The sequence below is a fragment of the Crassostrea angulata genome, chromosome 3, assembly GCF_025612915.1.
Source record: "Crassostrea angulata isolate pt1a10 chromosome 3, ASM2561291v2, whole genome shotgun sequence".
NCBI lineage: Eukaryota > Metazoa > Mollusca > Bivalvia > Ostreida > Ostreidae > Magallana > Magallana angulata.
The window spans coordinates 49,823,000-49,838,306 of NC_069113.1; the positions used below are offsets into that span (position 1 = coordinate 49,823,000).

A 15,307-nucleotide genomic window follows, 5' to 3' on the forward strand; every position below is an offset into this window, starting at 1 on the left:
GACCGTGTATGAGCATTTTACACGCCTTATCCACCCATCTTCTTCAAATGGGAAGATGATTGAACTGAATAAAAAAGGTTTGCGACACATAAATGAAAAATTCTAGAATTGTAAAAAAAAAAAAGGTTGTTAAAAAAGAACAAAAAATAAAAATTGTCAAAACTTCACTGTTCATACATATTAGTAATACATTTAAAAATTTCTGTAATCGATATTTTTTATTGAATTGTTTTAAAGAAAAAAACAGCAGTGACAATGACCCCCTCCCTTTGCAATAAATGAAAATAGCCAAGCAATGCTCTTCGTTGGACAAAACCTTAAATATGTTTCTAATCGGAGTCTTGACAGATGCAATTAGTTGTTTCAAAATTTCCTCATTTTCTTCTACAGTACAAAGCACCTCTATATTACAAATTTGATCCTATAGGACTATGGTTTGATCCTATAGGACTATGGTTTGATCCTATAGGACTATGGTTTTCTTTGATTAACTTGTTAAACTTGGATAAACTCCCAAAAAATTATCATAATTAGCATACCATGTAAAATGTGTATAAAGGAGGATTTAATATTATAAACAATTTTAAAATTGATGAAACACTACAATCACATCAAAAATTTTAATTTCATTTACATTAATGCCATATAGAGTCACTTCATCAATTTACTTGACCAATAAATTAAAAAAGCTTTTATGAATAGTTTAATTCTTTATTAATAATGATATACATGTAATTTATTTTCTTTTAATAATAGAATCTTTTGGTATACATGAAACAGTTTTAAATTAACTCCAAAACCAGTGCCCATTTTACAGATTATCAATCAGTACTGTTTCACGGTCATATTTTGCCATGTTTTAAAGTGATTTTAATAAATATCACAAAAAATGGAAATGTAAGATTTATTTACAAAAAAAAATCTGAAAGTATTTTCTTGTATTTTTCTTAAGACTTAGCAGAAGACATCAACCCTTCAGTCGTGTTTTTTTTTCGAAAACTATCGTCCACAATGAAATTCATAACTTTATTTAGTTGTGTGCAACGACTGCAGACACATTTCCCTATGCCATTTTTCATCAAATTTGACTACATCTAAAGATATGACATAGTGTTGATCGAAGCCATTATAATTCTCTAGAAAACAGAATAAAAGTGCACAACTTAGTACTTTATACAAACACGTTCAAATTTTCATAAGATTTAAATAGCTTTTGAATTTTAGAGCATATTGTTTATTGATAGAAACTGTAACTTCTTCTTTACCTATAAAATGAATGTTTATATAACGTACCATATTGCAGAATTGAAAGCAAATGTGAACAATTGAGTGTCTACTGAAGCACTTTTACAAGCATCTAGCCAATTGTAGCTGGGTTTATTTCAAACAAACCATTTCGATCCTTTTGAATTAAAAATGTCTAATCAATATACAGATTGGAATCTACCAGTTTTCAGTAAAGTGAATTGATCCATGTCTCTAACATCTTAAATATTTAAAACAATATCCATTTTTTTTTCATTCCATCACAACACTTATAACCATCCAACGAACGGCAAGAAAATCGGGACCCTTAAAGTTTAATGTATTTTCAATTGAAAATCGCGTAAGATCAGTTATTATATTTGAGAATGGAGGTATACTGGATTCTACCGCTGCTGTTATTGCTTGGTCCCTCCGATGCCAATACTGGCTATCTCAAATAATGAACAGTTTACACTGTTTTGTCTATGTGTAAGCCAGGGCCTTACACTTGGCCCCTCTCACACAGTGGGGGGGGGGGGGGCACTCCGCGAGGGTCCCCAGAACGAGAGTCTGGTACAAATAGCCCACATGGACAGTAGAGTTCGGAGTCTTGGAAACTGAGTACTCCACACAAGTATTGGCATCGGAGGGACCAAGCAATAACAGTAGCGGCAGAATCCAGTATACCTCCATTCTCAAATATAAGAACTAATGATCTTCCGCACTTTTTCCTCAAATGTGAAAATATGGTGATGCAGTTATCTATAGTTTTTGAGAATCGGGCTTATATGCAATTGAATAATGAACTGCGTTCTAGAACGCAGTTCGCAATTCAAAATTTAGAATTCATATTTGGGGCCCGAAATTTTCAGGGGCATTTACTGGTGGTATACCACTGCCACCGTGAAAATTTGGTGAAGAGGTCTTCTCTTGTTTTTGAGATTTTTGCTTTTTCGCAATTGTGTGAGAGGGGCCAAGTGTAAGGCTCTGGCTTACACATCGACAAAACAATGTAGACTGTTCACCAAGTCCTTTGAGGACGACTCCACCCTGGTCATTCCCGAGACGGGGACATATTGCGCTCTCTCTCGTTCTCTATCTTTCTCTCTCTCTCAAAATAGAAACAGTTAAATTACATGAATTGAAAAAGTGGTTGGTTACGCGTGGGTTAATACGCTTGTTACGCGGTAAGCTCAAAACCTCTTAAAAAATGAATCAAAACTACAGTTTGGTATATCCGCGCATTTTAAAAATACTCATGTGTAATGATTTAACAAAGAAATTAAATGCTCACTTAACCATCAGCGTAAATTCCATCAAATTTGACTACATCTAAAGATATGACATATTGTTGAAGACATTATATATTTTCTAGAAAACAGAATAAAAGTGCATAACTTTGTTGCAGAACAAACACTTGTTCAAATTGACATGTGTATTTTCATAAGATTTAAATAGCTTTTGAATTTTAGAGCATATTGTATATTGATAGAAACTGTAACTCCTTTATCTATAAAATGAATGTTTATATAACGTACCATATTGCAGAAATTGGAAGCAAATGTAAACAATTGACTGTCTACAAGCATCTAGCCAACCGTAGCTGGGTTTCAAACAAACCATTTCGATCCTTTTGAATTAAAAATGTCTAATCAATATACAGATTGGAATCTACCAGTTTCCAGTAAAGTGAACTGATCCATGTCCTTAACATCTTAAATATTGATAACAATATCAATAATTTCATTTTCATTCCATCACAACACTTATAACCATCCAACGAACGGCCAAAAAAAACGGGACCCTTAAAGTTTAAAGTATTTTCAATTGATTATCGCCTAAGATCAGTTATTATATTTGAGAATGGAGGTATACTGGATTCTACCGCTGCTGTTATTGCTTGGTCCCTCCGATGCCAATACTTGTGTGGAGTACTCAGTTTCCAAGACTCCGAACTCTACTGTCCATGTGGGCTATTTGTACCAGACTCTCGTTCTGGGGACCCTCACGGAGTGCTCCTCCCACTGTGTGAGAGGGACCAAGTGTAAGGCTCTGGGTTACACATCGACAAAACAGTGTAAACTGTTCACCAAGTCCTTTGAGGACGACTCCACCCTGGTCATTCCCGAGACGGGGACGTATTACGTCAGCCGATCGAGCATCCCGACGGTAGCTCTCTCTCTCTCTCTCTCTCTCTCTCTCTCTCTCTCTCTCTCTCAATAGATACAGTTATTTACGCAACGGGGAGTTTACGCAAGTTAAGCGGTAGGCTTAAAACCTCTTAAAATACTAATACTCCCGCGCGCGTGCGGTAAAAAAAAGAATCAAAACTTCAGTCTTGTAAATCCGTGTATATAATACCCATGTGTAATGACTGAACAAAGAAAATGCGCACTTAACCACCAGCGTAAATAGCCACTTTTACAGTAGAGTATTTTACAAAAGGTTATTCGATTATGTATCCTAGAAATTTGATTATTTTTAACTAACTTTCCTTAGAGATATATAATTATTTCTGAAATCCATTGTGTCGATTTCAGGTGCAATCTTTTGATTCATTATTTTTTAACAAATTATCCTAAACCAATTGCCACTTTAGTGGACGAAAAGAAATCTTTAACCCCCCCCCCCTCTCAAAAAAGAGACAAAACAAAACCAAAAAAAAAAAAAAGAGACAAAAACAACAGCAACAAAATTAGAAAGACTAGTGGATAATGGATTAAAAAAGTAAGTTTTCTTCCATTTGAATTTGACAAAAAATGTTCCCAGATCTGACCTCGCCGATGACAGTAAGAATATTTCAAGGCACCATATTTCCAGAAATTACTATAGTAATATTAGTATTTTCCATTCCTCAAAACTTAAGCATTGTATTACTATGATTATGAACCCGCTAATTCGATGTAAAATCGCCGTACATTGTATCTACGGAGTGAAATCGTTTCAATGTCTTTGAAATTTTTGTTTAATGTATTTTTCATGATTTTTAGAACCAGCATTTACTTTAAACATGCACAGATTAGAATTTTTTAATGATGAAATAACGCACTACATTACGTTTGATAAATCAAAAACATTGCACATCGAGAAAACGCCCCCGGTGACTTATCGTATTATTCTCTTTTGAGAAGTAGCTATGCCTGTCCACTTCTCAAAAGAGAATATTATCGTATTAAATTGCACTGTTATTTATAAGCACTGCTTAATTAAATGTTGGTACATACAATTTCGATTCCTACCTAGTAAAAGAAAAAGAAACACTAGCTGTATTAATGTACTTCAATATGATTAGTCCACACTTTACTTCACTAACATAAATAAAACATCAAACAATATGATGCATTTTAGCGCACTGTGGTGGGACGCTAGGATTTTATTTCACCGTAAACAGAGCAATATTAATGTAACCATGCACATGTAATTAATAATACAAAATACTAGTACATTATATAAACACAACACAACTATGCTTCCCTCGACGCCCAGGAAAAACCATAGATACAAATTTCACAATATTTTGTGTAGAAAAACAATGGAAACCTGTATCCGCAGCATTAAATTTGCGAGGTAAACAAAAATGAATGGCGGATTCATTCTCACAAACCTAATTTATTATTAAACATTAAACTTTAAAATAAACTTGACTTGCTCGGTTAGAGCGTGCGCTAGAAACTGACCACCAGAACTTTCAGAAAACTACTCAAACACGTCATTTTCGACTCTTATTTCATTGGCTATCACTAAGTATACAAATGCTAATAACTATACGAAACGTAACTTCCGTTTATTCATAACTCAGCCCCTCGAATTTTCATTCTATTATTATGAAAAATTCCGAGAATGAGCATACAATGTAATCAAATGGGTAATTCTATTTAAATCGTTTTAAATCCTTTTTACGTCATAGAAAGAAACCGGTAAACATTTACTACGTTATTGCTTTACTGGAATTGAAAAACGATTGGAAACCGATGTTTTCTAAATTATCACATATCGTTCGGTATAATAAACAATTTACTGCATGAACGTTTGGGAAATATGAAGATTTATTCACCCAGAAAAATCATATTTCCTTCGGGTGTTGCCCTCGGGAAATATGATTTTCTAAGGGGGATAAATCTTCATATTTCCCACACAATCATGCAATAAAATATACTGAATTAAAAGTAAAATTCTATTGATGCTATTATCATATTGATGACCTACATGTAGTTTATGTCATGGCAATGTTATGACATTAATGGTATAATAAATAGTACATGCATGCATGTTTAATGAATACTTCTTAGACAGTAAGCGCAATAAATCATAATCTTGGTTGATTTAAACATTTGAAAACACAAACCGGTAAATATGAATTCATTTTATTGATTATTTGGCAACGCATCCTTTCATCTTCGTAACACAAGCTCCTGACGTTATGTTTTTCTCATGATAATAATAAATACCCTATATCTAATATACTAATACATTATTAGATATAGGTTATGAGAAAGATATATAACGTCAGATGCCTGTGTTTCTTGCTATTGAATTATATAACATCATATTATTAATGTCAAAATCAGACGTCCAACACGGGCATATGTGTGGAAATGAAATCAATTGGAAAATTAACAGCCACCATCAGTAAAACTGTAAAAATAAAATTTGAAGATTTTCAGCTCAAAATATGAGCGTAAGGGGGTACAGAAGGTATAAAGATGGCAAGAACAGGAAACCTACGGACAAAATTTAAAACTTCGAAAACCGATTTATAACACTTTGAAACAAGACCGCGTATTGTATGATTGGTAGAACCTTAAACTGATTCTCTCCTACTCTATACACAGGGGATTGCGGGGAAGTGTAGCGGACACACTTGCGGGGAAAACGATCTTTGCATCGAGAAAGACACGGGCTATCAATGTATTCCGGTGTATGGAGGTAGGTGTAGACTCTGATGTTACTGTAGAACAACGTTCATTATTTATGTTTTTAAACAAGATTGAAAGAGCTTGATGTTGAACATACTTTGTTGTCAGTGTGTAATAAATTAAAACGAGCCTTGGGCAGAAGTAGAAATGCTCAGCAGAAAACAGACCCAGTCTGCCAAGCGAAATTGCACATTAACCCAGAATGTTACGTTTTATATAAAACGATGGGCAAGGAAACTGGGAAAAAAATGAAAACACCAACACATGTAAGAATTTTTCCTTTAGGATGTACTTTAGTATACTTAGTATATCGATATTTAGCGCCCAATAGTGCAATAAATACTATAGTACTTGAATCATATGGATACAAATGGTGTATATAGTACCGTACAAATTGCAATTACTTTGATAAATGCATTTCAAAATCATCAACAGGTCTAATTTCAACGAAATATGAGATTTCATAAATTTTTGATATATTTTTAAGTATTCAGTTAATATGCAAAAATATGTCTTGGCTATTTTGATTTTTTTTTAATTTTTCATGAGAACAACACTGCATATTAAAATCAATTATGCTATCGCATAGCCCCCTAACTCCGTTACTACCCCAACTCCGTCACTTTCGGGAAACTCCTCGCCGTTTAAAATCAAGTGCGGTTATGACGTCATTTTTTGAATGTCAAAAAACTTCAATCAAATGTCAACAATTTACAACGGTTAAATTTAAGAATGTGTTCAAAAATAACAAAATTACACCTTGTTCATTTTATGCAACAATAATTGCGTGAAATCAGCTAACACTTTTTCATGGGTGCACTAAAATAACGATATTTCTGATATGCGGGCCCATTCGATGATTTACGGTGTTCAGTCATTTTAAGAGAGGTCAAGATGAAACATTTCACATGTAATTTATTTTTTATTAAGGTTATTAATACATTTTTTTCAGTCCGCAATAGCATTCATGCACTACACTTGATAATAACGTCAAATCGCTCAAGCCGTAATTTTTGTCTTATACAGGGTTACAGATATATACGGTCTGTCGGTATTTAGAATATGCAACATTTATTAAAAATGTAATAAATAAATAATGTAATCATCAATATATTCATTATTGATATGATATTTTTGAAATATGTAAGGACAGAAATCAAACGGCTTCCATACATTCTGAAAAGGTCATTGTGATTGAAGGACCCATTTTTTAATTCTGGCGATCATTTCACTTTGATGAAATTAAATACAATTTTAATTGTATACACCGATTTTACTTATTTTAACTTGGCCTATATACAAGTTGAGTTTAAACTAAATTGTTAATGTGTCTTCATATTCCCTGGCGTATCATAGATCATGTAGGTGACGGAGTTAGGTTCATAAACTATGATAGCAGGTGTGATAAACGTCGTATTCAGAGGGCTTAATTGAATAATAATGAAAATATTTTTGTTAATAATTTTATTAATATTATATATATATATATATAAAACTTTTAAATTAACTTTTGGATATGAAAAGTACTTGAGTATTTTACTATCGAAACTTCGAAAAATACTTGTTATAAATTTCGAACGTAAAAAAATCACCGACTTCCTGTAGAAACTAAAAGGAATTCATCTTAATGAAAGATGTTGTACATTTTGTAATAACAATCAAATAGCCGATGAAATGCACTTTATATTAGAATATAATTCTCTTTCATGAATTATTTTTCTCTAATTGTGCCGTCACGTTGACGGTTTGAGTGAAATAAATTGAAATGAATAGAATTGTATTGAATTGAATTGAATTGAATATTGAATAATTTATCTTTTTCAGGCGAGCGTTGTTCTGGGCCGCCTAGTGTGACCAATGCCGTCGTGAACTTTGCTGACCCCGATTCCTACCCCTGGGGCACGGGGGACACCGTGCACTTCAACTGTAGTGCGCCCCCGGCCGAGCCGCCGGTGATGACGTGCATGGACATTGGGGTGTGGAGCTACTCATTTTCGTGTTAAGCGGCGCCATAATTGTGCGAATTTCGAATACCGTTCGGCAATTGAATTAGAAACATTGTTATATTATGAGTTTGAACGTGTTTCCATGAACCATATTTTGAAAAATAATCCAGTAACAAAGTTGTATTAAGACTTCAACTGCAGGGCTTTGAAAAAAACTAGACATCTTTATATTTATTCTATATGTAGAAAGATAAACAAACGCTGCACAGCTTAAATATTGAACTTCATATACACACCATTGAATATAATCCGGTACTCAAAAATACTTTTCTGACATGAAATTGAATAAAATCGATAAACCAGCGATAACTACATATATGTAATTGTGAAAATATGAAATAATGGGCACACATAGAGAGCGTTTTTGTTCAGGTAAAAAAAAACAACAAGGAAAGTCTATTGTAACAACTCAGACTTCGAAAACATTTTGAAAAGTATTCTCATGATGCAGCGAACAATAGACTTCCTGGACATCTATAGCTAGGATGCTATATATTGTTAATGAGTAAATGGGTTATTGATGAAGTCTAGTTTCGGTTTAATGATTTCAAAGAAGAAAAATTATAAATTTATGGTGAGGGTTTGAAAAACCCCACTTGACTATACTGATCGATAAAAGCTATTCATAAAAAAAGCCTTTCATTTAGTATTTAACCCCCCCCCCCCAAAAAAAAAAAACCAAACAAAAAACAACAACACGAGTCCCTGCATGTGATTGATTCTGCGTAAGTGTTGATAAGGTTATCAACCTGAAAAGGTTATCTTTATATTGTAAAGTTATTTGTTAATTTTTAACAGGGTACATGTATGTGCCGTATTTTCCAAAGTACCTAGAAAAAAAAATTGCCTTAAAACAAAGTATACTTTGGATTACTTTGTCCTGCATTGTCAACTCTAACGTTTTAAAGCACTTATTTGATTACAAATTATGGAAAAAAACCAGTAGAATGTTTTTTCCCCCTATTTTAACCCCCCCCCCCCTCAAAAAACCCAAACAACTAAACTATACCCAAAATCACCCTGAAATGATCAGTGCCAGTGTGCAGAGATAGCTCCTATATTGGGGCTGCGTTCAAGATGGTAGCTGCTACGTAGATATGCGTAGCCTAAATATTTTATGCTAGGCATCAAATTCAAGATGGACACCTTAGTTACCACTTTGTAACAACATGACATCTATTTACTTGGTGATGTTTTGTTCATCCTATTAGTTATAATGAATTTTAACATGTATATTTCCGCTAGAAATTAACAAATCATGTCAATGTAATTAGTCTTTAGTTTAATATTTCAAACTTCAAATCTGAGACCTAGCGGCTAACCTAGCGGTCCGTTCAATAGACCAGATATCTATGACCTAGCGACTAGGCTAGCTGCTACGATCTTGAATGCAGCCTAGATGCGTTGACTAAATATTTGATACCATTACCTAAATAACATTTTTTGTATATGCACAAAAGCATTTCGGCAGTAAGCAGCTGGCGGTAAGCATGAAGCAGTTGGCAGTAAGCAGTCTGCATGTGGCAGTCAGCAGTTGGCAGCCGACAGCTGGCTGTCGTATATCGAATCCCATAATAATTAAGCCGTGTTCTTAGAAACCTTTATAAATAATTAACAATATACATGCATTACTTGAAGTGTAAAATTACAAAGGTTTGGGTAAAAAGTCAATAAACAAAATAAAAGGCATGCCATTAACTTTGTGTCACGTTTTCTTATAGACATTTGTCATAAGTTTGAACATCTGAGGAACCAGGAAACTCTCCCATGGATAATTCAGGGTAACCGTGGAGCAAAGCGAGTATCATTGAATCTTTGATACTGTGGATATCTTTTGACGACAATAACGATAATGTCTCATTACGTAAAGACTACCAAAACTTAAGTGAAAAGAATAAGAACCAAATAGCAAGCAATATCAAAAACTTTTAGAAAACCCTCCTAATATATGAATAAATATTTTTTTCAAATTCCTCTCCTATAAACCGTTATGAAAAGCAGGAGCAGATCCAGGATTTGGAGATAAAGAGGGTGCAAGTTGTATGCATGGGGTCTGTGGGCTGCTTTGAAGTCCCAAGTGGGTCCAGGATAAATCCCTGGTTTGGGTCCAGGGGCGAGGGGAAGGCTTCCAGACTCTAGAGATTTTTTTACTGTTAAAATGAAGTCTTTAAAGTCAGACTTTCGTTATATTTCTTCTCATTTCCGCCACTGGAAAGGTCACAAGTTGGAGAATCCCGAAATTGCTCCAATGCATATGGAAATCGAGACTAAATAATTTTTCAAATTACAGGGATAATTAAATTCATGATACTTTAAAGAAAGTATAATGTTATTTCTGTGTTATTTTTTGTTCTTCTTTTGTTTGTTTGTGGGTGGGTGAAGGCTTTTTGGCTATTGATGATTGTATTGGTAAAATTGTTAGCCACAGTTGACATTGGATTCAGGTGAGCAATGTGGCATTTTAGCCTTTTCTTCGAAAACCCAGCAGAATTGAATCCATCACTCGGTATATATGAGAGAAAGTGAGCTAACAAAAATATTTGTTGAAAACAAACTTCCCATAGCATTTTCATTTTCTGATCAGTTGTAATTTGTAAAATGAAATATACCACATTTTTCTTTTTCAAACAACTTTATTTTTCTATATTTACAAAGATGCCCTCCCCCCTGTACAGTAGTCTCCCCTATCCAGTCACATTGTGTAATGTTCCCATAATGTCCTCAAGTAACTTGTCTCTGTTTTCCATGGTAACCTGTTGAGAGGAGAAATGACCATGAAAACATATGAGAATCACAGATCTTTAAACACAACTTGATTGCAAGATAGATATCAATTTATTGATGCTTTATGTCATATCCATCATGCTTCTTTCTATTCTTAAAAATTAATCAAAGAAAAACTGAGAAGTTTTCTTTGTAAAATGAAATAATCAGACAGCCTAAAAAATTAAGAAATGAAATGGATTTCAAGAAAAAATTTATCTTGACTGAAATAAATCCATAATAAGAAGGGTTTGCAAATCTGTTAAAATCTACAGTAAACAGCTTATAAATGGTAGAAATTCTCTCTTCATACATAGGAGATATTCTGTTTTAATGTCTTGAACTAGAGATCATATATTACTTTTGCTCTCTTACTGTAAAAACTTGAACTTGTGTATGGTTCCTGATTTCTTCCACAAAAGGTATTGGTCGGCCTTTGGGAACAGGTATTGTAGCAATGATGGTTGATTTTGGATTCTTTAGAACGTCCCTTACCATAGATACAAAAGATTGACTGAAGAGTTCCATTTTCCCTATCTCATCGATGATAAACACTTGAGACTTGGATTCTGTCTAGATGATTCAAACATCAGGTGTTACTGTGGTTTCATCAATATCTGTTGAATACCAATTTTTGTGGATTTCGTTTTTAAGTTTATCCATGAAATTAAATGTTCATTGAAGTGCAATTTCTACTATCAATTTGTATTGAAAGGATCATTGGTCACGAATTTACGTATCCTTGAACATGTGATTTTCACTTTATCCACGAAAATTGAAACCCTTGAATATATGAATGAAACCATAGTACTTCATGCGGAACCAAATTAATGGAGGAATAATTATAATAGCAGTAAATTGAAAAACCAAGTAAATAATTCATTGTACTTTATGCAAACTTCTGTATAGATCTAATGGTTGCTTTGATCATAATTATCATGGTGTTTAATGGTTTTTTGTAATCTGGTTTTAATGTTTCAAATATACTGATACATTGTACTCTGCAAAATTACAGAGAGTAGAAAATTTTAAAAGTGAAACAGACATTAATCATTTTTTTAAACTTCACAGTATTGGTAATTACAGAAATTACTTATATCATAAACGCTTCCTAATAAACGTGTATGTATTTCTTACATGATAATGTTATGGTGTGTAGTAGTATTGTCGTCTCTAATTTCTTCTGCTCATAAGCCAGTGATTGGTGTACTTAAACTTCTTTGCATTTTATTTATTTATTGACATTCACTTACTGTTTACTATATGTAAATATGTATTTGTATATAGTTTATCACATTTTCTATTGACTTCTAATTTTGTTGCTATTAATCTTTTCAAAATCTCTGTAAAGAAGAAATAAAGTTGAATAAAATTTAAAGATACATGTACGTGTATGCCTAATTAATACCTGTGCATTCTTTGGAATCCTCAGGGTAGGAAGTGCTGTGTTTTCAAAAGAGTTGGGTTGTACTTCATACTTTCCAACCAAATAGCTCCGTTTATTTGAAACAGTCCCACTAGAAAGAATTGCATGCCATTGGATAAAATGTGTTACCATGCTTCATTCTAAACAAAATCTATTTGGTACACAATAAACTATTAGTCAGGTATCATAAAGGTAAGTAAGTATATTATCTTAGTTTTGAAATTGCAGAGGTGGTATATTGCAATTAATAACTTTGTAAATAATCAGTGTTTCCAAAAAGGACAAACATATTTTTATAATGTACTGTATAATTCATAATACTTGTTTCATTCTTTATTCACTTTAGGCTATACAGCCCATCAGTATTCATATTTATACAATTAAAAACCGATGTTGATGCCGGAGGTATTCGATAAGCTCCCCCCGACTTCGTCTCGGTGAGCTAAAGGAACCTGTCACCCTTAATCTAGCAGGTTAACATGTTCTACATGTATATATTCATACATTTTTGCCTTGGGCAGTTTTGTTTATTTCTGAAATTATAACCACAAGGGAAATTAAAATCTAGTAAATTAAACCAATGTTTTTTATTTTGTTTTTTTATGAGACACAGAAATTCTTGGTTACACTCACAAAGGAAAACAATTCATTATTTATACGTTGTAGCTTTTGAAAATCTTCAAAGGACTTTAAAAAAATTTGCAATTTTTAGCTATAACAAACTTCAAGAAAACCATTCCACAATATTTGGTAATTAAAATAGATTCTGTTCCTGTTGATTTTACTCTGATGTGGGTGAGTTCAATTAAGCATTGCCAACATTAACAAACTGAATTGAAATTTTCCCATCAACTGAAAATAATATACTGTAAGCTAGTTAAATAAGTCTAAAACTTGTACGATTTTTGGCGGGTTGTAAATTGCGAGTCTAAGTATTGGAGGAACTGTAACTCCTGGGTCTGTCAACCTGAATTTTACCCAATAAATACACATCTCATCTGCAGGCATGCATGCTATTGCTCATTTCTGTTTTTTTATGCCATTTAATTACTTCCCATAGTTAACAATAACGGCATTATATTATGTCATTATGAACATTTTGTTTAATATATGAACAATCCTATATGTATTAAAGATTAATTTTGGTATAAAAAGCAGCATTTTATTTTTTCATTTTGATTAGCTTTCAAGATCATTGCATGAAAATGTCTGATGTTGCCTACACTCACCAGAATATGTACATTTAGTAGAAATGCCCAAAACATTTGTTGTAAAAATTTGTTGTAAAAAATATTTCTATATATATTTAGAAAATCTAGGTATTTTACAATCTTGGTTGGTATAGTGGGATTTACATTTTTGACTTTGTTGGAAACCACGGTCAATATGCACTTCCTCCCATCTGGCTGTGGTTGCATTAGATGAAAATATCATGTTGTTCATTAAAGTATTGACTAATGTGAGTAAAGCATAGTCAGCCTTTGATGTAACCTTTGATCATGCATCAAATCGCAGTTTGCGTAATATACTGTAATTAACTGCAACAATAATGCAATCCATCAAACTTTCATTAGTTTAAAAACAATAAAATTATTTTAATTATTAAAATGTGATTTCATGCATAAATTGTAAATTTTCAAGATTTTGATGATTTAGGTGTTCAAACAGCCATAGTTTGGAGAGAAATATACTGACTCCAGGCTGTGGCATGAGATGATGCATTTTTGATGACTGCCTAAATTAGATAAGATGGCAATTAAGACTGCTCCAACTAATGGACTCTATTATGGCAGATGCATCAAAAGGTAGCATTAAGGAGTAAAGAATTAAGAACTTGATTGCATATAAAAATCAGAAAGAAAATATAATATGTCATGTGATATGACTCCCCCCCCCCCCCCCCCAATAAAACACTCAAATAAAATTTTAAAAAATCAAATGCAAAAAGATAATTAATAAAAAGGAAACCTCTCACTCTCTTGTACTCTGGCAAGCGGTCCTCGGTTACCATCTAAGGTTACAACATCAAATCCTATTCGCTGCCCACTTTCACGAAGCTCCTCTGTATAGAACCCTCTCACCTCCACTCCAGTTTTGCTAAGAGCACTGTGGATTTTCTTTATCAAAGTTGTTTTTCCTATCCCTTAAATGTACATCATTTCATTATAATGGTTCACAAACTCATGATTATTTTACATATTTGTAGGGATGATTAATAATCAACCTATACCTGGTTTTGATATTTTTACATTTCTGGTGTCTGACAACCAGAATTCAGTCTTTGGTACAAGTGTTCTGACCAATCCTTTTTCCTGATACAAATAAGGAATCATAAGAAATCATTGTGAGCTAGACCCGATCAATCCTCTGCACCAGATAGCTAGCTCAGTTAATATATCTAGACCACCTGACAAGAGATTCATTTGTCTGATCTATCATTATTTTTACCACTCCATAACATTTGGTGACGTGATGACCAACCCCTTTAACTGACAGGTTAACTCCTGCTGGGTAAAAGAAGAACCCGGGAAGCTCATTTATTAATTAAATGAGACAAATATGCAATCGGACATACTGGTTTGATCACCATGCATGCAAGGCCAGATACAGCAGATGAGCTCATCAAAAAACCCAGCGAAACGGACAAACATGTACAAATACAATGTAGTCTGCTTTTTGTTAACAATGTTTACAGCAGTAGGCCTAGAATGTGACATACATGTTTGGTAAAACAATCTATACCGAAAATGATACCAACCTGGTCTTCCTGTTAATGCCACATGTCGGATTCCTCGATTTGAAGCACTTGTTGCCATTGCAACGATAGCAGCTTATGATTACTAGTATTCAAATCTTCACATTTTCGACGTGTGGATTAAAATGAAAGTGAAAGTAGATTATAAAAGTCAAACGAGACGAAAGATTCCATTTACTTCGCAACAGTAAATAAT

General features: G+C 33.3%; 2 protein-coding genes across 2 annotated transcripts; one reads left to right on the forward strand and one right to left on the reverse strand.

Moving 5' to 3' along the window:
* The first annotated feature begins 2,975 nt into the window (after positions 1-2,975).
* LOC128178742 (uncharacterized) lies at positions 2,976-8,692 on the forward strand. Its single transcript, XM_052846050.1, has 3 exons — positions 2,976-3,414; positions 6,078-6,171; positions 7,986-8,692. The coding sequence occupies exons 1-3, from the start codon at positions 3,109-3,111 to the stop codon at positions 8,162-8,164; spliced, it is 579 nt and encodes a 192-aa protein (XP_052702010.1). The 5' UTR covers positions 2,976-3,108; the 3' UTR covers positions 8,165-8,692.
* Positions 8,693-10,780: 2,088 nt separating this feature from the next.
* Positions 10,781-15,263, reverse strand: LOC128178740 (cancer-related nucleoside-triphosphatase-like). The gene is made up of 5 exons (XM_052846049.1): positions 15,115-15,263; positions 14,325-14,499; positions 12,339-12,447; positions 11,306-11,503; positions 10,781-10,920 (listed from the first exon to the last, which is right to left on the reverse strand). The coding sequence occupies exons 1-5, from the start codon at positions 15,170-15,172 to the stop codon at positions 10,852-10,854; spliced, it is 609 nt and encodes a 202-aa protein (XP_052702009.1). The 5' UTR covers positions 15,173-15,263; the 3' UTR covers positions 10,781-10,851.
* Positions 15,264-15,307: the final 44 nt, after the last annotated feature.

Bases quoted from the DNA above. Each gene is read 5' to 3' on its own strand.
- LOC128178742 (XM_052846050.1), top strand. From the start codon at position 3,109: ATGGAGGTATACTGGATTCTACCGCTGCTGTTATTGCTTGGTCCCTCC. The intron at 3,415-6,077 runs GTAGCTCTCTCT...CTCTATACACAG, and splicing joins GCCGATCGAGCATCCCGACG to GGGATTGCGGGGAAGTGTAG. The intron at 6,172-7,985 runs GTAGGTGTAGAC...TATCTTTTTCAG, and splicing joins ATGTATTCCGGTGTATGGAG to GCGAGCGTTGTTCTGGGCCG.
- LOC128178740 (XM_052846049.1), bottom strand. From the start codon at position 15,172: ATGGCAACAAGTGCTTCAAATCGAGGAATCCGACATGTGGCATTAACA. The intron at 14,500-15,114 runs GTTGGTATCATT...TGTACATTTAAG, and splicing joins GGCATTAACAGGAAGACCAG to GGATAGGAAAAACAACTTTG. The intron at 12,448-14,324 runs GTTTCCTTTTTA...AATTCTTTCTAG, and splicing joins AGAGTACAAGAGAGTGAGAG to TGGGACTGTTTCAAATAAAC.